General features: G+C 45.8%; 1 protein-coding gene across 2 annotated transcripts in view; it reads left to right on the top strand.

Moving 5' to 3' along the window:
* asap2b (ArfGAP with SH3 domain, ankyrin repeat and PH domain 2b) overlaps positions 1-18,853 on the top strand; it is a 21,232-nt gene extending 2,379 nt beyond the window's left edge. Inside the window, exons 2-28 of one of the 2 annotated variants that reach the window (XM_020656668.3) lie at positions 3,417-3,489; positions 5,424-5,566; positions 5,654-5,728; positions 6,270-6,319; positions 6,401-6,530; positions 6,659-6,744; positions 6,841-6,916; positions 8,392-8,478; positions 8,586-8,689; positions 9,414-9,483; positions 11,039-11,126; positions 11,213-11,261; positions 11,340-11,506; positions 12,628-12,761; positions 13,378-13,472; positions 13,561-13,750; positions 13,968-14,053; positions 14,694-14,809; positions 14,981-15,048; positions 15,220-15,327; positions 15,398-15,632; positions 15,806-15,904; positions 16,003-16,246; positions 17,231-17,289; positions 17,388-17,440; positions 17,539-17,658; positions 17,871-18,853. In XM_020656668.3, coding sequence (XP_020512324.1) covers positions 3,417-3,489; positions 5,424-5,566; positions 5,654-5,728; positions 6,270-6,319; positions 6,401-6,530; positions 6,659-6,744; positions 6,841-6,916; positions 8,392-8,478; positions 8,586-8,689; positions 9,414-9,483; positions 11,039-11,126; positions 11,213-11,261; positions 11,340-11,506; positions 12,628-12,761; positions 13,378-13,472; positions 13,561-13,750; positions 13,968-14,053; positions 14,694-14,809; positions 14,981-15,048; positions 15,220-15,327; positions 15,398-15,632; positions 15,806-15,904; positions 16,003-16,246; positions 17,231-17,289; positions 17,388-17,440; positions 17,539-17,658; positions 17,871-17,945 — 2,880 coding nt within the window. In that variant the 3' untranslated portion in view covers positions 17,946-18,853. The remainder of the gene's footprint in view (positions 1-3,416; positions 3,490-5,423; positions 5,567-5,653; positions 5,729-6,269; positions 6,320-6,400; positions 6,531-6,658; positions 6,745-6,840; positions 6,917-8,391; positions 8,479-8,585; positions 8,690-9,413; positions 9,484-11,038; positions 11,127-11,212; positions 11,262-11,339; positions 11,507-12,627; positions 12,762-13,377; positions 13,473-13,560; positions 13,751-13,967; positions 14,054-14,693; positions 14,810-14,980; positions 15,049-15,219; positions 15,328-15,397; positions 15,633-15,805; positions 15,905-16,002; positions 16,247-17,230; positions 17,290-17,387; positions 17,441-17,538; positions 17,659-17,870) is intronic. The other variant, XR_010668804.1, reaches the window with a different exon arrangement.
* The last annotated feature ends 1,177 nt before the right edge of the window (positions 18,854-20,030 follow it).

The following is a 20,030-nucleotide window of genomic DNA, read 5'->3' as shown; positions in this document are numbered from 1 at the left end:
CCTCCTCCTCCTGTTGCATGCTGGGAACAAGTCGACCTCCACTCTCCGTCTCACTTCATCGATACCCGGCCGTTACTCTCTCTCTCTTTTTTGTTATCTTTATTTATTCCTGAAGTCTGAGAAAATATCCTGCACACAAAATAATTATCTTGTTTGTTTTTAACTTTTTTGTCCTTCAGGGCCTCCCTACTTCTTTACACACTTCTGAATCGATGGACATGTGTCCTCCTCTCTTTATTCTAGATCTTTCTATCTACGACTGCATATCTGTGAGTTTGTGTTTTATAACAATCTGAATCTCGTATTTCTACCCGGAGAGAATATTTCAGATTAGCAGCGAGCGCAGGTGTGACCATCGACCCTCCTGTTGCATGCTGGGACGATCCCAGACACTAGACCCAGGGCGATGACTCACCTGTCTGATCGAGTCTCAACAGGACTCGTCTCGCCCCGTCAGACCTTTTCAAGTGCCTCTCCTCCTCCTCTTCTCTCTGATCTCTCTACTCGTTCTCTCTCTGTTTGGTTTTAAAATCCTCTGTCACGTCCCAACAAGTCTGAAGGAGGGAATATTAACAGCAGGTTCAGCTTTTATTTTCCTTTAATTCCCTTTTGTAAATGTTTTATTTTGTTTGGATGGGTTAATACTGATGGACTCTTTACACAGCAGCCTCTACCATCAGCGTGTGAATGTGTGTGAATGGATGAGTTAATACTGACGGACTCTTTACTCAGCGGCCTCTACCATCAGCGTGTGAATGTGTATGAATGGATGAGTTAATACTGACGGACTCTTTACTCAGCGGCCTCTACCATCAGCGTGTGAATGTGTGTGAATGGATGAGTTAATACTGACGGACTCTTTACTCAGCGGCCTCTACCATCAGCGTGTGAATGTGTGTGAATGGATGAGTTAATACTGACGGACTCTTTACTCAGCGGCCTCTATCATCAGCGTGTGAATGTGTGTGAATGGATGAGTTAATACTGATAGACTCTTTACACAGCGGCCTCTACCATCAGTGTGTGAATGGATGAGTTAATACTGACGGACTCTTTACTCAGCGGCCTCTACCATCAGCGTGTGAATGTGTGTGAATGGATGAGTTAATACTGACGGACTCTTTACACAGCGGCCTCTACCATCAGCGTGTGAATGGATGAGTTAATACTGATGGACTCTTTACTCAGCGGCCTCTACCATCAGTGTGTGAATGGATGAGTTAATACTGATGGACTCTTTACACAGCGGCCTCTACCATCAGTGTGTGAATGTGTGTGAATGGATGAGTTAATACTGACGGACTCTTTACACAGCGGCCTCTACCATCGGCGTGTGAATGTGTGTGAATGGATGAGTTAATACTGACGGACTCTTTACTCAGCGGCCTCTACCATCAGCGTGTGAATGTGTGTGAATGGATGAGTTAATACTGATGGACTCTTTACACAGCGGCCTCTACCATCAGTGTGTGAATGGATGAGTTAATACTGACGGACTCTTTACTCAGCGGCCTCTACCATCAGCGTGTGAATGTGTGTGAATGGATGAGTTAATACTGACGGACTCTTTACACAGCGGCCTCTACCATCAGCGTGTGAATGGATGAGTTAATACTGATGGACTCTTTACTCAGCGGCCTCTACCATCAGTGTGTGAATGGATGAGTTAATACTGATGGACTCTTTACACAGCGGCCTCTACCATCGGTGTGTGAATGTGTGTGAATGGATGAGTTAATACTGACGGACTCTTTACACAACGGCCTCTACCATCGGCGTGTGAATGTGTGTGAATGGATGAGTTAATACTGACGGACTCTTTACACAGCGGCCTCTACCATCGGCGTGTGAATGTGTGTGAATGGATGAGTTAATACTGACGGACTCTTTACACAGCGGCCTCTACCATCAGCGTGTGAATGTGTGTGAATGGATGAGTTAATACTGACGGACTCTTTACACAGCGGCCTCTACCATCAGCGTGTGAATGTGTGTGAATGGATGAGTTAATACTGACGGACTCTTTACACAGCGGCCTCTACCATCAGCGTGTGAATGTGTGTGAATGGATGAGTTAATACTGACGGACTCTTTACACAGCGGCCTCTACCATCAGCGTGTGAATGTGTGTGAATGGATGAGTTAATACTGACGGACTCTTTACTCAGCGGCCTCTACCATCAGTGTGTGAATGTGTGTGAATGGATGAGTTAGTACTGACGGACTCTTTACTCAGCGGCCTCTACCATCAGCGTGTGAATGTGTGTGAATGGATGAGTTAATACTGATGGACTCTTTACACAGCGGCCTCTACCATCAGTGTGTGAATGGATGAGTTAATACTGACGGACTCTTTACACAGCGGCCTCTACCATCAGCGTGTGAATGTGTATGAATGGATGAGTTAATACTGACGGACTCTTTACTCAGCGGCCTCTACCATCGGCGTGTGAACGTGTGTGAATGGATGAGTTAATACTGACGGACTCTTTACTCAGCGGCCTCTACCATCGGCGTGTGAATGTGTGTGAATGGATGAGTTAATACTGACGGACTCTTTACACAGCAGCCTCTACCATCAGTGTGTGAATGGATGAGTTAATACTGACGGACTCTTTACTCAGCGGCCTCTACCATCAGCGTGTGAATGTGTGTGAATGGATGAGTTAATACTGACGGACTCTTTACTCAGCGGCCTCTACCATCAGCGTGTGAATGTGTGTGAATGGATGAGTTAATACCGACGGACTCTTTACACAGCAGCCTCTACCATCAGTGTGTGAATGGATGAGTTAATACTGACGGACTCTTTACTCAGCGGCCTCTACCATCAGCGTGTGAATGTGTGTGAATGGATGAGTTAATACTGACGGACTCTTTACTCAGCGGCCTCTACCATCAGCGTGTGAATGTGTGTGAATGGATGAGTTAATACCGACGGACTCTTTACTCAGCGGCCTCTACCATCAGCGTGTGAATGTGTGTGAATGGATGAGTTAATACTGACGGACTCTTTACTCAGCGGCCTCTACCATCAGTGTGTGAATGTGTGTGAATGGATGAGTTTATACTGATGGACTCTTTACACAGCAGCCTCTACCATCAGTGTGTGAATGTGTAGGTGTGACCTGCGGTGTAAACGCTCTTGAGTAGTCAGGAGATTAGAAAAGTGCGACATAAGCTCAAATTCATTACCGTTAAAAGCAGTGGCTTCAGTTTAATAATAAATGTGTAACTCTTTTAAATAAGAAAGAAATGTAAAGTCTATTCCTCTGTCCTCTGTCTTTGTACTGTCCAGTTGACCGATTGTCTTTGAATGCATCACCAAGGATAAAAACCTTTGCTTTGTGTCACACACACCTTCATTGGATGTTTGTTTTTATGTTTTCTGTCCTCACTGTGTCTGTCCTCCTCAGGCTCTGGACGTGGACAGATCCGTTCTGTACAAGATCAAGAAGTCGGTGAAGGCCATCAACACGTCCGGTCTGAGTGAGTGACACAGTCACAAACTGTCGAACACTTTCACTTCCTGTCTGCTCAAACACAAATTTCATCCATATCACATTTTTGTTTTTGTTTGACTTGACCACATGATTTATTTTAACTCGTTACTGTCTTTAGTGTCAGTAATTAACTGATTGTCAACTTCAGTCTTGCTCTGCATGATGGGAAATGTAGTTCAGAAACAGAAAACGAGTGTATTACTGTACAGCACTTTGGTCTGCCTCGGCTGTTATAAATGTGCTATATAAATAAAGTTGACTTGACTTGACTAGTCAGAAATCTGAGTAACGATAACGATGACACAAATGGAGGAGGAAGACTTCAAAATAAAATGAATGAACCCTTCAAAATAAAGTGAAGGAAGATTTCACAATAAATGGCCTTGGTAGGAATGATCCAGGTCCAGACACTCAGGATGGTTTATAAAATATAAAAGTTTAATTCAACGGGCTAGAAACATTTAAAATAAACCTACGTGAATCAGCGAGCGCCTTCTTCAGGGGACAGTGTGAAAATCGTTTGGAGTTAAAGATCGAGTTGATGAAGAGTTGAAACTATTGCCTTAAGCTAAAGAATAAGCAGAGATCAGCTGTGTCAGACTCCCACAATGCACCATGTTCTCTCATGTTTGTTCAACAGGTGACTCTCTCTCTTCTCTGAATCAGTCGTTCTTGATCTCTTAAGATAGAGAAATCTCTTATAGACACTAGATAAACATTGGCTTATTCTTTACCGATGTGCTGATGTCTGTCAGCAGGGTCGATATCGGATGTCCCTAATGAACCGTTTGAATGTTAGTTTAAAGACTTAGGATTAAAGTTTTCTTAATATAACGTTTCTAATGAAGACACCTGAAGCATTAAAGGAGCGGTACGACTTTAAGGTTTGATCTTTATTCTAGTTCATCTTGAGATTCATTGCTAAAATCAAACCGTTATAATAAACTGATAAATACTCATCGTCACGCATCACAGAGAGGGATTGGACTCAGCTGGTGGTGCGTTCAGGGACTGTGTGATGGTGCGTTCAGGGACTGTGTGATGGTGCGTTCAGGGACTGTGTGGTGGTGCGTTCAGGAACTGTGTGATGGTGCGTTCAGGGACTGTGTGGTGGTGCGTTCAGGGACTGTGTGGTGGTGCGTTCAGAGACTGTGTGGTGATGCGTTCAGGGACTGTGTCGTGGCGCTTTCAGGGACTGTGTGGTGGCGCGTTCAGAGACTGTGTGGTGGCGCGTTCAGGGACTGTGTGGTGGTGCGTTCAGGGACTGTGTGATGGTGCGTTCAGGGACTGTGGGATGGTGCGTTCAGAGACTGTGTGGTGGTGCGTTCAGGGACTGTGTGGTGACGCGTTCAGGGACTGTGTGGTGGCGCATTCAGGGGATGGTGCGTTCAGTGACTGTGTGATGGCGCGTTCAGGGACTGTGTGATGGCGCGTTCAGGGACTGTGTGTTGGTGTATTCAGGGGATGGTGCGTTCAGTGACTGTGTGGTGGTGCGTTCAGGGACTGTGTGATGGCGCGTTCAGGGACTGTGATGGCGCGTTCAGGGGATGGTGCGTTCAGGGACTGTGTGGTGGTGCGTTCAGGGACTGTGTGGTGGTGAGTTCAGGGACTGTGTGGTGCAGGTAGGTTCAGGCAGGTGGAGTTTCACCCCAAACATTCCTGTCATACTGCTGTCCTGTCCCAGCATGCCGAGGGAGAGACTCCCGCCCCAGACCAGAAGGAGACTAAAGGATCCTGAATCCTCCTGATGTTTGTTCATCAAGCTGTTTTTAAGACGTGTGAAGTCATGATGAGAGATTTAGAAAAGTGTGTGTGACTATAGAACACGCCCCCCGCTGCCCTCTGTGGGCGGGGTCTGTTCTCAGGATTATCCTGTTTTAAAAGTGCTATGCAGTTGAATGTGTCCTCTGTGTGTTTCAGCTCATGTGGAAAACGAGGAGCAGTACATTCAGTCCATGGAGAAGTTTGGAGACTGTGCCAACAGAGAGAATGCCGAGGTCGGCTCAGCTTTCCAAACGTTCGCCATTTTCACCAAAGAGCTGACAGCGCTCTTCAAAAACCTGGTGAGGAGGTTCTTATGCATGAACATGTTTGATGGAGGATTATTCATCTGAACGCTGTGACACTCTAACACGACTTTGTGTCTGCAGCTACAGAACATGAACAACATCATCACGTTTCCTCTGGACAGTCTGCTGAAAGGAGACCTGAAGGGGGTCAAAGGGGTACGTGTGACCCTCATAAGGATTCTTTACATTTCTAATCGGCTGCTTATTTACACAGTCAGTCATTTTTTAAATAGTGAATTAAAAGGAACACATCATCCCGGAGCACTCACAAGGATCTGAAAGGTCACATATCCTCCTCTTCTTCTTCTTCAGTTTAAATAAGTGTCAGAGCTCCTCAAAACATGTGTGTGAAGTTTCTTGTTCTAAATCCACTCTGATTCTATATTTGATCATGTCTATAAACCCCTCTATTTCAGCCCTGCTCAGAACAGGCTGTTTCTGTGTCTGTACCTTTAAATATGTAAATGAGCTGTGTCTGACCACGCCCCCTCTCTGGAAGGGCTTGGGTGTACTTGGTCTTTCTCGCTCCATGTCCTATTGTTTACGGTGAGAAGGCAGACTCAGAGGGCAGAACAAACACCTAGCTGTGGGAGTGTCACCCACCTGGGGGAGGGGCTACTGCCCTTTTGTGATGTCATGAAGGGAAAATCTCCAAACGGCTATTATTATTTTAATGATTGTCTTCCTGTTCCTCCAGGATCTGAAGAAGCCTTTCGACAAAGCATGGAAGGACTACGAGACGAAGCTGTGAGAAAAAAAACTTCTTCTGAGTTATGAGAAGTTTCTGTTTGCTTTGTTAAATCTTAATTTGACCTTTGACCTCTGCAGAGTGAAGCTTGAGAAGGAGAAGCGGGAGCACGCCAAGCAGCACGGGATGATCCGCACCGAGTTCAGCGGAGGAGAGATCGCAGAAGAGATGGAGAAGGAGAGACGACTGTTCCAGCTGCAGATGTGTGAGGTAACATCGCTCTCCTGCGTGGCCCCTCCCCCGTGTGACCCCTCCCCCTCATGCTCATTTGAAATCCATCCTGGTTAATGTCTTGAAGCTTGTTCACTGAGTTTCTCCTCCCTGGTTTCCTGTTGCAGTATCTCCTCAAAGTGAACGAGATCAAAGTGAAGAAAGGCGCAGACTTCCTCCAGAACCTCATCAAGTATTTCCACGCTCAGTGCAAGTATGTTTCCCACATCACGACCATGCTTCACATGTTGTTATTTATCCCCGTCTCCTCAGAGGAGTTAAATTCTTCTTCTCTCTCTTCGTGTTTCAGTTTCTTCCAGGACGGTCTGAAGGCTGTAGAGAGTCTGAAACCCTCCGTAGAGAAGCTGGCCACCGACCTGACAGCGGTGAGTACTCTGTATATAATGTTTGTGTTAGCATCAGAACGCTCTGCTGTGACTCTGTATATAATGTTTGTGTTAGCATCAGAACGCTCTGCTGTGACTCTGTATATAATGTTTGTGTTAGCATCAGAACGCTCTGCTGTGACTCTGTATATAATGTTTGTGTTAGCATCAGAACGCTCTGCTGTGACTCTGTATATAATGTTTGTGTTAGCATCAGAACGCTCTGCTGTGACTCTGTATATAATGTTTGTGTTAGCATCAGAACGCTCTGCTGTGACTCTGTATATAATGTTTGTGTTAGCATCAGAACGCTCTGCTGTGACTCTGTATATAATGTTTGTGTTAGCATCAGAACGCTCTGCTGTGACTCTGTACATAATGTTTGTGTTAGCATCAGAACGCTCTGCTGACTCTGTATATAATGTTTGTGTTAGCATCAGAACGCTCTGCTGTGACTCTGTATGTAATGTTTGTGTTAGCATCAGAACGCTCTGCTGTGACTTTGTATGTAATGTTTGTGTTAGCATCAGAACGCTCTGCTGTGACTTTGTATGTAATGTCTGTGTTAGCATCAGAACGCTCTGCTGTGACTCTGTACATAATGTTTGTGTTAGCATCAGAACGCTCTGCTGACTCTGTATATAATGTATAATGTTTGTGTTAGCATCAGAACGCTCTGCTGTGACTCTGTACATAATGTTTCTGTTAGCATCAGAACGCTCTGCTGTGACTCTGTACATAATGTTTGTGTTAGCATCAGAACGCTCTGCTGTGACTCTGTATGTAATGTTTGTGTTAGCATCAGAACGCTCTGCTGTGACTCTGTACATAATGTTTGTGTTAGCATCAGAACGCTCTGCTGTGACTCTGTACATAATGTTTGTGTTAGCATCAGAACGCTCTGCTGTGACTCTGTACATAATGTTTGTGTTAGCATCAGAACGCTCTGCTGTGACTCTACATAATGTTTCTGTTAGCATCAGAACGCTCTGCTGTGACTCTGTACATAATGTTTGTGTTAGCATCAGAACGCTCTGCTGTGACTCTGTACATAATGTTTGTGTTAGCATCAGAACGCTCTGCTGTGACTCTGTACATAATGTTTCTGTTAGTATCAGAACGCTCTGCTGTGACTCTGTATATAATGTTTGTGTTAGCATCAGAACGCTCTGCTGTGACTCTGTATATAATGTTTGTGTTAGCATCAGAACGCTCTGCTGTGACTCTGTATATAATGTTTGTGTTAGCATCAGAACGCTCTGCTGTGACTCTGTACATAATGTTTCTGTTAGTATCAGAACGCTCTGCTGTGACTCTGTATATAATGTTTGTGTTAGCATCAGAACGCTCTGCTGTGACTCTGTATATAATGTTTGTGTTAGCATCAGAACGCTCTGCTGTGACTCTGTACATAATGTTTCTGTTAGTATCAGAACGCTCTGCTATGATGACGTTTTAAATGTGCGTCTCTTCAGATTAAACAGACCCAGGATGGAGAGAGGAAACAGCTGATTCAGCTGCGAGACGCCCTGAAGGCCTCGCTGCAGTCGGAGCAGAAAGAGGTCAGAGTTCAAACCTGTCATTAGGACGGTGACCCCTAGAGGATGCTTCCAGTACTTGAGATTACAGCGAGGTTTCATACGTGTGTTTGTTCCCCGGCTCTCTTCAGGACTCTCAGGCCAAACAAAGCTCAGGTTATAGTCTCCACCAGCTGCAGGGCAACAAGGCTCATGGCACCGAATGCTCCGGATTCCTCTTCAAGAAAAGTGAGGGGTGAGTGAACTCAATGTCCCAGAATGCCTCTGGAAAATATAACCTCCTTCCTGGAGAATTCTTTGGAACAGACTTTTACTGTACAGTTTAAAGTGTTTGCACCTCAGTGAAGCAGCTGATGAGACTCTGTAGACTCTGTTTTTAATGAAGGTCTGACTCACTAAGGAGACGTCTGATCCACAAACACGCACAAAGGGTTAAACGCTCCCCTCTGCAGCGCAGAGCAAACTGTGTCTCTGAGGGTCACTGCTGTTTGTATTTAAATCACTCATGAAAGGGTTAATCGTCTCTTTCTCACTGTAAAAAGAGTCTAACTCACCAACAGGGGGCGCTAACAGCCACGCACTGTTAGAGTGAAAACATGGTCGTCCGCTGAGAGTTGGTGGTAACTGCGTCGCAGTATTTATTCAAACTTTCCAGAGATCAGGAAAACCCTTCCACCTCTGTGTGCCTTCAAAATAAAAGCTCTGTAAATATGAATGTTATTTAAAATCAGTTGATGGAGATATTCTTAGTGAATCAGACTTTGAGGTGAACACTACATTTACTTTCTGAATATTTAGTTTTACAAACAAAGCCTGAACCTTCTTCACGACTCATCATGAACATAACATGCTAACATGTAAAGACCCGTTAGCATGACGGACTAATCTGATGTCTGATTGATTCGTATGATTTAAGATTTACGATGTAAACGTTTTGTCGTCAACCAATCTCTTTACAGCCTGAGGAAAGTGTGGCAGAAGAGGAAGTGCTCGGTGAAGAACGGTTTCCTGACGATCAATCACGGCACGGTAAGACACCTGAGTCCTCTCTTCCTATTGGTCCTCCTGCACTGGAAGCGCCACCTTTTTGCTTGCATGCTCTCAGCCAATGAAAAGTCTCCTTCTGGGTTTTACTTTCGAGTCAAATTGGGGGAAACAATCAAGATCTCATTTTACTTTTTTATTTTTTTCCTTCTTTCTTATATTTTGAAGTTTTTACATGAGGAGTCAAACGGCCAATCAGGACAGAGCATGCAGCAGAGGAAGAGAAAGAGGAGGAGAAGGAGGAGCATAAGGAAAAGGATGACAGAGAGAAGGGTGGGGACTGCATTCAGATACTTGGAGGGAGGGGGAGGGGCTTCATAACGTGAGACACGGACTTACCTAGAGGAAACAAACACAAGGGCAGCGTTGCCGCCTGATTTTTAAAAAAGAATTTCTGGATTCATTCCGATATCGTTACCGTGACGACCCTGCAAAGTGACTGAATTTTAAAACCTTTGCTAATCATCGTCTAAAGAGGCGACGTCCCGATGACATCCTCGCCACTTTCCTTTGAGCCCACCATGAATCTTCATCTATTTACAAAAAATCTAGAAATGTTGAACCCTGTCTGGTTCGACTACATCAACCTTCATCGCTTCATATTGTTCACGTCTCCTCGGCTTCATGTGTTGTTGAATAAAACGTTTAATACCTGGATAAAAGTGAACAATAAATGGATTGCAGCCCTTCACAGACGCTGTGTTTAGGAGGTAAAGAAAGACGCTCAGCTGTTTAATCCCTGAACTGGTCTGAGCTGCTGTCTGTGTTGATGGAATAAAACTGAATATCATGAATCACAACTTATTCTGCTGCACATTTGACTTTTAAACGTCTTCCTGCCAAGAAACGCTCAGCCCTGGAAATGAGCTGCAGCGCGCTGGAGGGAGCTCGAGCTCACGTTAACTAGCAGCAGTGAAAGGGACTGAGTATTACTGAACATAAAGAAACAATCTGTTCTTTCTATAACGAGACATTTAGCCTATTATCACAAAAGTTAAAAACACATCATCATACTGTGGACACTGTACCTAGCAGTGTCTTAAGCTAAATGCTAATTCTAGCAACAGCTGAGCTCTGCGTGTTTTTATTTTTTATATGTAAATACATGCTGCTGTTTTTATCCTGCACTACAACGGGCCAAATGCAACGAAATTTCGTTCTTATCTGCACTGTAAAGTACAAGTTTGAATGACAATAAAGAAAGTCTAAATTAGCTGTAACGTCAGCTGATTGACAGTAAACACGCACGTGGTCGGAGCTCGAGGGTAAAGTCATCACCTACAAGATCTTAGAACATATACCAAATATTCAACACCTGAAAACCTGATGAGCCACGTTTATGATTGTGGATCTAATTTAGACACTTTACAGGTTCTCTGAGCTGCAGGTAGCACCAGATGAAAAAGTCAGAGCGTTAATAAAACAATAAGAAGTATGTGTGATCTTAAAGTGAGCTGAATATCACTGAGTGAAACACAGCCATCTTTCTTTTTGATATCTCCATATTGTCTCACTCTGAGCCCTGATTCTTGTCTCTCAGGCTAACAGCCCTCCAGCCAAACTCAACCTACTCACCTGCCAGGTGAAAAGGAACCCTGACGAGAAGAAGAGCTTCGATCTGTTCTCACGTGAGCTGCACACTCCTGCTCGACTAATAAATCATATTTACAAGTGTGTGACCTATAAAGATGAACGTCTCGTTTCATGTGTTCAGATGACAGAACGTATCACTTCCAGACCGAGGATGAAGCCGAGTGTCAGATGTAGGTAGTTAAACGTTTGCCCAGCTCTTCCTGACCTTTGACCTTTGTGAGCTTGAACATGTGATGTTTTTTGTGCAGCTGGGTGTCGGTGCTGCAGAACAGCAAAGAGGAGGCTCTGAACAAAGCCTTTCAAGGCGACCAGAACGAAGGAGAGAACAACATCGTGCAGGAGCTGACCAAAGCCATCGTAGCAGAGGTGAAGAGGATGAGCGGTAACGACGGCTGCTGCGACTGTGGAGCTCCTGGTCAGTACCCCTGCTACTATCAGTGTTAATGTCAGAGTCTAACCAACCACAGCGCCTTTGAATGGCTCACTTTGCTTAAACTGTCAGACTGCTCAGCTGACGAGAGTAAAGTGAGATGCAAGTGTCAAAAGGAGTTAAATGATCACAGAAGAGCTCCAGCTAAACTTGCAGGTGCAGCTGAAACCACATCCCCAAAGTCTGCAGAGCTCTATTTTGGAGTTTGGGAATCCCCACTGACCTGAGAGTGAAACTACTCCAATGTGTTTAAACTGACAGCAAGAAAGTCAATATAGTGGAAGACTTGGTCTGAGGGATTTCCTCAGGCCGGTGTGGTGTGACCAGTTATTGGACTAGTTTCACGCATACAGGACCAGTATCAAGTCCAGTCCTCTTGAGGGTCCTGTCAGCCATATACAGTCCACAGTGAGAGTTAAGAAGCATGAGATGAAACGCAGTCTGAGCAGTGGAGACGATGTTTGTACTCTATGTCGGATCACAGTGCAACACATCATGAAGTCTATTTCTTTGTATTCTTTTGATCCACACATCAGCACACTGGTAAAACTTTCCTCACTCATTTCAACATTTTCAAATTCAGCGATTTATCACAAACAGTTAATCATTTCACAACCCTTCTATTTCTATAAATGCTGCTCCTGCTAAGACGCTGGAGATGAATGAAGTCGGGCATCTCTCAGCTGTTGGTCGTGCCGGTCCGACGAGTTCCTGCAGGAATGAAACACGGTGACGCGCTCTGTCAGCAGCTGACTGGTTCAGAGTCAGTGAGTCACAGCGTGCACAGAAAGGAACAAACGTTTTGATAGCAAAACAACCACAAACTATATAAGAGCTTAAAATGACCCTTTGATTGTAACAAACAGCCGTGTTGTAGATGCTGTACCTCGTGGTTCTTAACGTTCTCTTCAGGATCTGACGATGAAGGGAAGGTCATTATTTTTAATTCTGGGTCGTAAATGTTGAGAATCAATGCAGCAGGTGTTCGTTTCTCAGGTTGGATCAAAGTGACCGATGACCTCAAAGCTGCGAGCGGAGAGGGTAACCAGCATGTCATTTTCAAAGTGTTTTTCATGATTCACATGAAACCTTCAACCTCTCGTCAGCTCCCACCTGGCTGTCCACCAACCTCGGGGTGCTGATCTGCATCGAGTGCTCGGGGATCCACAGAGAGATGGGGGTCCACTACTCCAGGATCCAGAGTCTGGACCTGGACGTCCTGGGGACCTCAGAGCTGCTGGTGAGTCCATTTCACTGTCCCAAGAAGAGGAACGGAAATCTGAGAATCAGGCTGATAAATGGGTTCCTCAGGATGGTTGATTAATAACCAGCTCAGGGTTCATCACGTTGAGTAGTTCATATCGTCTGATTGTGACACAAAGGTCAAAGGTCTATCACAAAGGGATGTATACTTTAAATGGTTTAGAGTTATAGAGTGTAAACAGGGCAGATAAAGGATCCCCACAGGGCTTTTAATACAAAATACCATTCAAAGTTTATCTCCATAAAATCCCTGCATGCATCATGGAAATGCATTTGCTGGAGAGCTTTGGGATAAAAGGCTTTTAAATTATTATTTCAAATGTGTACTGAATCAAGAGCTTATTCAAATCAACTTAAGGCACCTGTGTACACAACTGTGTTACAAAAATATGAACAATTCAAGCAAAGTGTTTGATATTTCTATTTTTACTGCCAGACTGATTTTAAACTCACAGAACAAATACAACTTTAGCCACTCTTATTCTATACCAACTGTCTGACACCCAATTGCACTTTTTGGTACATTAGATCTACTTACATTTAACCTTTGAGCTCAGGATGAGCTGCGCCTGACTCATAATGTTGTGTTTTAGTTGGCGAAGAATGTGGGAAATGCCAGCTTCAACGAGATCATGGAGGCCAACCTGTCAGCGCAGGACGTAACTAAGCCTGATGCGAGCAGCGACATGTGAGTTTAATAATCCAGAATAAGAGTCGTTCAGTAGACCTAACCCTAAATCTAAAGTTTCCTGTCGCTGTGCTCGGGTTGTTTCCAGGCAGACGAGGAAGGACTACATCACCGCCAAGTACACAGAGAAGCGTTTCGCTCAGCGGCTGTGTGCCGACGCCGCGTCCAGGCTGCAGACTCTGTACGAGGCGGTCAGGAACAGAGACATCCTGTCCCTGATCCAGGTCTACGCTGAGGGGGTGGACCTGATGGAGGCCAGCTCACAGCCCAACGAACACGTACGTCTATGAATCCTTTAAGAAGGAACCTTGGTAACACTTTATATTAAGGTGCTTGTAATAACAGGTAATAAGTCACTTATAAGACCTTATTAGATTCTTATTAACGCAAATAAGACTATATAAGTGTTAATGTAGGCATAATGAACTCATTTATTATGTCTTATAAGACCAGAGTGAGTGATCTAACGTCCATGTTGATGTTTGTTTCCGTCAGGAACCCGGAGAGACGGTTCTCCACCTGGCGGTCCGTATGGGCGACAGAAACTCGCTCCACATTGTCGACTTCCTTGCACAGAACAGGTGACCAAGCTTCATCATCACCTCTAATCATGTTGAGGAACAATGCACATTCATTTATTAGCCATGCATGCTAATTAGCCATACATGCTAATTACTAACATCCCAATAAAAATTGTTACTGGATAATATTTCAAACTAATCGATTCATCTCTGTAAATGTGTGGGCAACTTTGAGACTGAAGGAAGTGAGTGTGATGAAGAAGGTCAAGTAAACCCTGACCAGCAGACGGTCCCCATGTTGATATTAAAACATGAATGTGTGTGTTTCAGTGGTGACCTGGACAAGCAAACGGTCAGAGGACGGTCCCCACGTTGATATTAAAACATGAATGTGTGTGTTTCAGTGGTGACCTGGACAAGCAAACGGTCAGAGGACGGTCCCCACATTGATATTAAAACATGAATGTGTGTGTTTCAGTGGTGACCTGGACAAGCAAACGGTCAGAGGACGGTCCCCACATTGATATTAAAACATGAATGTGTGTGTTTCAGTGGTGACCTGGACAAGCAAACGGTCAGAGGACGGTCCCCACATTGATATTAAAACATGAATGTGTGTGTTTCAGTGGTGACCTGGACAAGCAAACGGTCAGAGGACGGTCCCCACATTGATATTAAAACATGAATGTGTGTGTTTCAGTGGTGACCTGGACAAGCAGACGGTCAGAGGATCCACGGCGCTGCATTACTGCTGTTTGACGGACAACAGCGAGTGTCTCAAGCTGCTGCTGAGAGGAAAAGCTTCGGTGTCCATCAGTAAGAACACAAACACACAGAGGACACACGGCGACTAATGATGACAGATTAAAGGTCACTTCCTGTTGTGTTCGGAGGTCAACAACAGATTCACTCAGAGTCCGACCTCTGGACGTCATCGATTACGTTTTCAATAAAATGCTTAATTTGAATTTCATTTTGTCTCCACAGCAAACGAAGCTGGAGAGATGCCGCTTGACATCGCCAAACGCCTCCGCCACACTCAGTGTGAAGAGCTGGTAAGACTTCCTGTTTTAGCTCCAGACCCCATCCTGCAGAAAAGTCCCCAAAAAAGGTCCCGCAGAAAGGTCCTGCACAATAAACTGGCCTAAGTCCCCTAGCCCCCTAACACTGAGTCCTCTTTAAGACCTGGATCCAGTCTGAACTGTGTGTGTGTGTGTGTGCTTCAGTTGACCCAGGCTCAAACAGGAAAGTTTAATGTCCACGTCCACGTGGAGTATGAGTGGCGTCTCCAGAACGAGGACCTGGACGAGAGCGAGGACGAGATGGAGGACAAGGTGAGTGTCTTTCTGTTGGACAAGTTAAAGGTCAGAAGTTTTTAGATGTGTAACAGTCCCGTCTCTTCAGCCAATCCCCAACCGGCGTGATGAGCGTCCGGTCAGCTGCTTTGTGGCGAGCAGCGGTCCAATGCAGCCCAACATGGCGGCGCTGGCTCGGGACGCAGCCTTCCTGGCACGGGCCAATCAGAGGCCTCAGGTCCCCAGCATGATGGTCAGCAACGAGACCTACGGCACCATGATGGACCTGAACCTGCCGCCTCTTGGACCCACACCCCCGCTGCCCCCCAGAGTGCCCAACAGAGGTGATGAGGTGAACCAGATCCAGGGCGTCTTTAGCGCCCGAGGGACTGAAACACAGAAACAGAGAACTCCAGTTAGACGTTAAACGATCTTTATTTAATAAACTCTGAAATCAATTATTATACTTCACATTCATCAACATGTTTTCTCCCTGTTTGCCTCCCTGCGGGTTCAGGACACAGTAAACCTGCTGCCATGGAAACAGTAGGTAGACAGCGGTCGTCCTCGGACCCCCCCAACCCCCAGACCCCTGAGAGGAACTCCTCCATGTATGGTGGGTCAGCCGCTGTCAGTTTGTGCTTTACAGGATTTATGTTGTAACACATTCAGTTTTGAATTCAGTATTGTTTTCTGGATCTCCTCTCCTCCCAGTTCTCCCAGCAGCTCCTCCAGTAAACAAGAGATCCAGCATGTTGGAGACCAAGACCCTGTCAGCCAGGAACACCCCCCTCCCTCCCCTCCCTCCCCTCCCTCCAGCAGCAGGACTCCCCCCAGCGATGTTACCGCCCGCCATCCCACCACCCCCCCACTTTAAAGCTCCACCCCTTCCCCCACCAGTCCCCAGTCACCAGACCAACAAGCCACCTGGACCCAAGTCCCCCAAATCCCCCACTGGGTAGGTACTCTGGACCAGAGTGGACTACACTTGGCTTAACTGGCCTGTAATGGGCTGTGTTGGACTGAACTGGGCTTAACTGGCCCCTACTGAAGGGTACTAGAGTGTTGAAGACTGTACTGGACAATTTTGGACTGTAGTCTGCTTGGCTGTAGTGGGCTATATTGAAGGATTTACATGATGGAACCTTATTGGACTGCTGTTGGCTGTTCTGGTCTCTGGTGGGCTGTAATGGACTGCTGTTGGCTGTTCTGCTCTCTGGTGGGCTGTAATGGACTGCTGTTGGCTGTTCTGCTCTCTGGTCTCTGGTGGGCTGTAATGGACTGCTGTTGGCTGTTCTGGTCTCTGGTGGGCTGTAATGGACTGCTGTTGGCTGTTCTGCTCTCTGGTGGGCTGTAATGGACTGCTGTTGGCTGTTCTGGTCTCTGGTGGGCTGTGATGGACTGCTGTTTACCCCTATTTACTGATTCCACATGAAATGTGTAGAATCTGTACCCTCAGGGGTCTGGATTTTGTTGCAGCTGGAACTTAACCCGACTCCCGTTGACGATAATCTGAAGGTAGAGGATTACAGACGGGTTCTGAGATTGGACTGTAGTTCACCTTATTGGACTCTTGTAGGCCTTAGTGGGCAGTATGGGACTGACTAGACTTAAGTGGTCTTTAGTGTGCCCTGTTCTGGCCTGTGTTTGATTGAAGCGGGTTGTACCATAGTGGGACAGTAGACTGTACGGGGCTGTTTTGAGTCTTTCTTCAGACCGTACTAGACTTTGGTTGCACATACAGAACTGTAGTGGATTGTAGTGGATCTTACTGGACTGGACGAGTCCTTACTTATTAATTAAGCCAGACGCACACGCTGGGAAAATTGAGTCCGATCTGGCTTGAGTATTTCACGCTGCAGTGTAACGGGGGTTTGTGTCTCTCCCAGTTAGTACTGGTCTGAACTGGTTTGTAATGGATGCACATTCTGTCTGCTTTCAGATCAGCGAAGAGGCCTCCGCAGAGACCTCCTCTCAGGACCCCCTCTGTGGACAAACGAGGTAACGCACACACACACCAATCGGCCCGCCGACCAATCACGGCGCTCCGTCAGCAAAGAGCAAAGGTGACAAGTGGTTGTGTTTGTTTCTCTCTGCAGGGTCCAAATCCCCTCATGGACCTCCAACACCCAAACCCAGGAACACGTTCTCCGTAAGTCCTCCAACACAACGCAGAGGTCAGAGGTCAAAGGTCAAATTGAGATAAAGGTGTGTGTGTGTGTGTGTGTGTGTGTGTGTGTGTGCGTGTAGAAACAGAAGCCTAAGAGAGTGAAGGCGATCTACAACTGTTCAGCTGATAATCCTGATGAGCTGACGTTCAGCGAGGGCGAGGTGATCGTGGTGGAGGGCGAGGAGGACAGCGATTGGTGGGTGAGTGACAGCTCCGCCTCCGAACGCATCGTCACGGCAACATGCCGTTTATTTTGACGTAATATTGAAACACAATCGTCTCATGTTTGTACCTACTTACTTTATTTTATACGTTAAGTCAGAGGTTCTCAACTGGAGGGTCAGGACCCAGAAGTGGGTCACAGAGACGTTTTCTTTTAATAATGAATATAAATATGGACGTTGTGTTTCAGGTCGGGTACGTTGAAGCAGATCCGACCCGGAGAGGAGCGTTCCCCGTGACCTTCGTCCACTTCATCACAGAGTGACGCCTTCCTGAACCCTCAGACTGAACTCAACGGGGTCCTCAGGAGACCTGAACCGGAGACCTGAACCTGAGACCTGAACCTAGATCCTGAACCCAGATCCTGAACCCAGATCCTGAACCCAGATGCTGAACCCAGATCCTGAGACCTGAACCTAGATCCTGAACCCAGATGCTGAACCCAGATCCTGAGACCTGAACCTAGATCCTGAACCTGAGACTTGAACCTCAATTCTGAACCTAGATCCTGAACCTGAGACCTGAACCTAGATCCTGAACCTGAGACCTGAACCTAGATCCTGAACCTGAGACCTGAACCTAGATCCTGAACCTGAGACCTGAACCTCAATTCTGAACCTCAATTCTGAACCTAGATCCTGAATCCAGAACCTGAACTGGGCAGAAACAAACACTGAAGCTGCTTTGAGTTCCTCCTTTAAAGCTTTCTACAAACTTCTCTCAGATGTTCTTCAATAAAAATACTCCTCACCTGACGGTCCAGGAGGGATTCTAAAGACCAAAGACCTGAATATCAAAGACCCTGAAATGATCCAGAATAAAAAACTCTTATTTTGAAAATTATCTGAAAGCAGAAGTAACGATCGTCCGGCACACAAACAAAAACTGATTTCCCGGTTTTGACCTGAACTGGATCTCCCCGCCTCGGTGCTGGACCTCTGCAGCATGGTGTTTGGACATCAGGAGAAAAGACTGAAAGCAGTGTGTACTTCCTGCTGGACACTAACCCGTTAGACGTCACGGTGATGTCACAGAAACACTCGTTTCTGTTTTAAATGTTTTTACGACTTGAGAAATCGTTTTTCTATCTTTGTTGGCTGAAGGGAAACTTTGTGTGGAGGTTAAATGTTTCTTTTAGTGCACCATTAAAAACATGTGGACGTTCCTTTCCTACAGGAAGTGTGTCGTTCTCTTTATTCTGTTCATTCTGCTGATCACTTGATCTTCATTATCCAGCTAGTCCACACTGGTCCACGCAGGTCTCTTCAAATTCTTGTTCCTCCCGCCCACTACACTCTGCCAATGAAAGGCGTCTGGTCCAACCTTCACAACAGGGTCCTAAGTCTCTGACTAGACTCTTCTCCTCTGTCGCCCCCCGGTGGTGGAATGAACTTCCAAACTCCATGTGATCTGCAGAGTCCCTTTGCACCTTTAAGAAAAAGCTAAAGACCCAGCTCTTTCATGAATACCTACTAACTTAATGATGATGGTCTCCATATTATTGATGATGATGATGGTAATGACGATGGTTTTTGTTTGATAACGATGACTTATAAGATGGTTTCTATACTGATTAGAGCTCTCAAGAACTGCCCTCAATGTTGTGCTTTGCCTCTGGTCACTTCCTGTCAGCACCTGTGTGTCCAATCAGACTCAAAGCTGATCGTTTGCTCTTACTCACATTATTCCCTTTTTTCTAGATCCTTGCTTGTGTTGTTCTTACTCTCTGATGTACGTCGCTTTGGATAAAAGAGTCTGCTAAGTGAATTGTAGAGTTGTAGAACTCTAACCCCCCTCGCATATTTATATATTAACCCCAACAAAGATTTAAAGGAGCCCTTACATGAAGCAAAATTAAACGTGCTATTAGGAAATAGACTTCTACTCGTTTTATTAGAAAACCTGTGCAGGGATGAAGATTTAAACAAAACTTGTTAACAGTTTAAAAGAAGAAGAGCGGTAACGTAGACCTGAACATGAACAGTGAAGACCTCCTGAGAGTTTAAAAAGTAGTCAAAACAGTCTCAGAGGAACTTTAAAGGTGGAGGGTGGAGGGTGGAGAGTGCAGGGTGCAGGGTGGAGGGTGGAGGGTGGAGGGTGGAGAGTGCAGGGTGGAGGGTGCAGGGTCCTTCTCTGAGCCCACCACCGAGCCAGCCTTCCTCACCAGTCTGTCCAGCTGTGCAGCATAGAAGAGGACACAGGGTGTGTTGGAATTGTCCCTCCTGTCTCCTTCACTATCCACTTCACCTTAACCCGGGGAAAAGGTCATGAGGTCAAGGGAAGATGTTAGGAGAAGTCATAAAGGACTTAAGGAAAGGAGATCTCGTTGCTCTGACAATCCGACCACATT

Source organism: Labrus bergylta, chromosome 15 (genome assembly GCF_963930695.1).
Source record: "Labrus bergylta chromosome 15, fLabBer1.1, whole genome shotgun sequence".
Classification (NCBI taxonomy): domain Eukaryota; kingdom Metazoa; phylum Chordata; class Actinopteri; order Labriformes; family Labridae; genus Labrus; species Labrus bergylta.
This window is presented reverse-complemented; position numbering and strand designations above follow the sequence as displayed.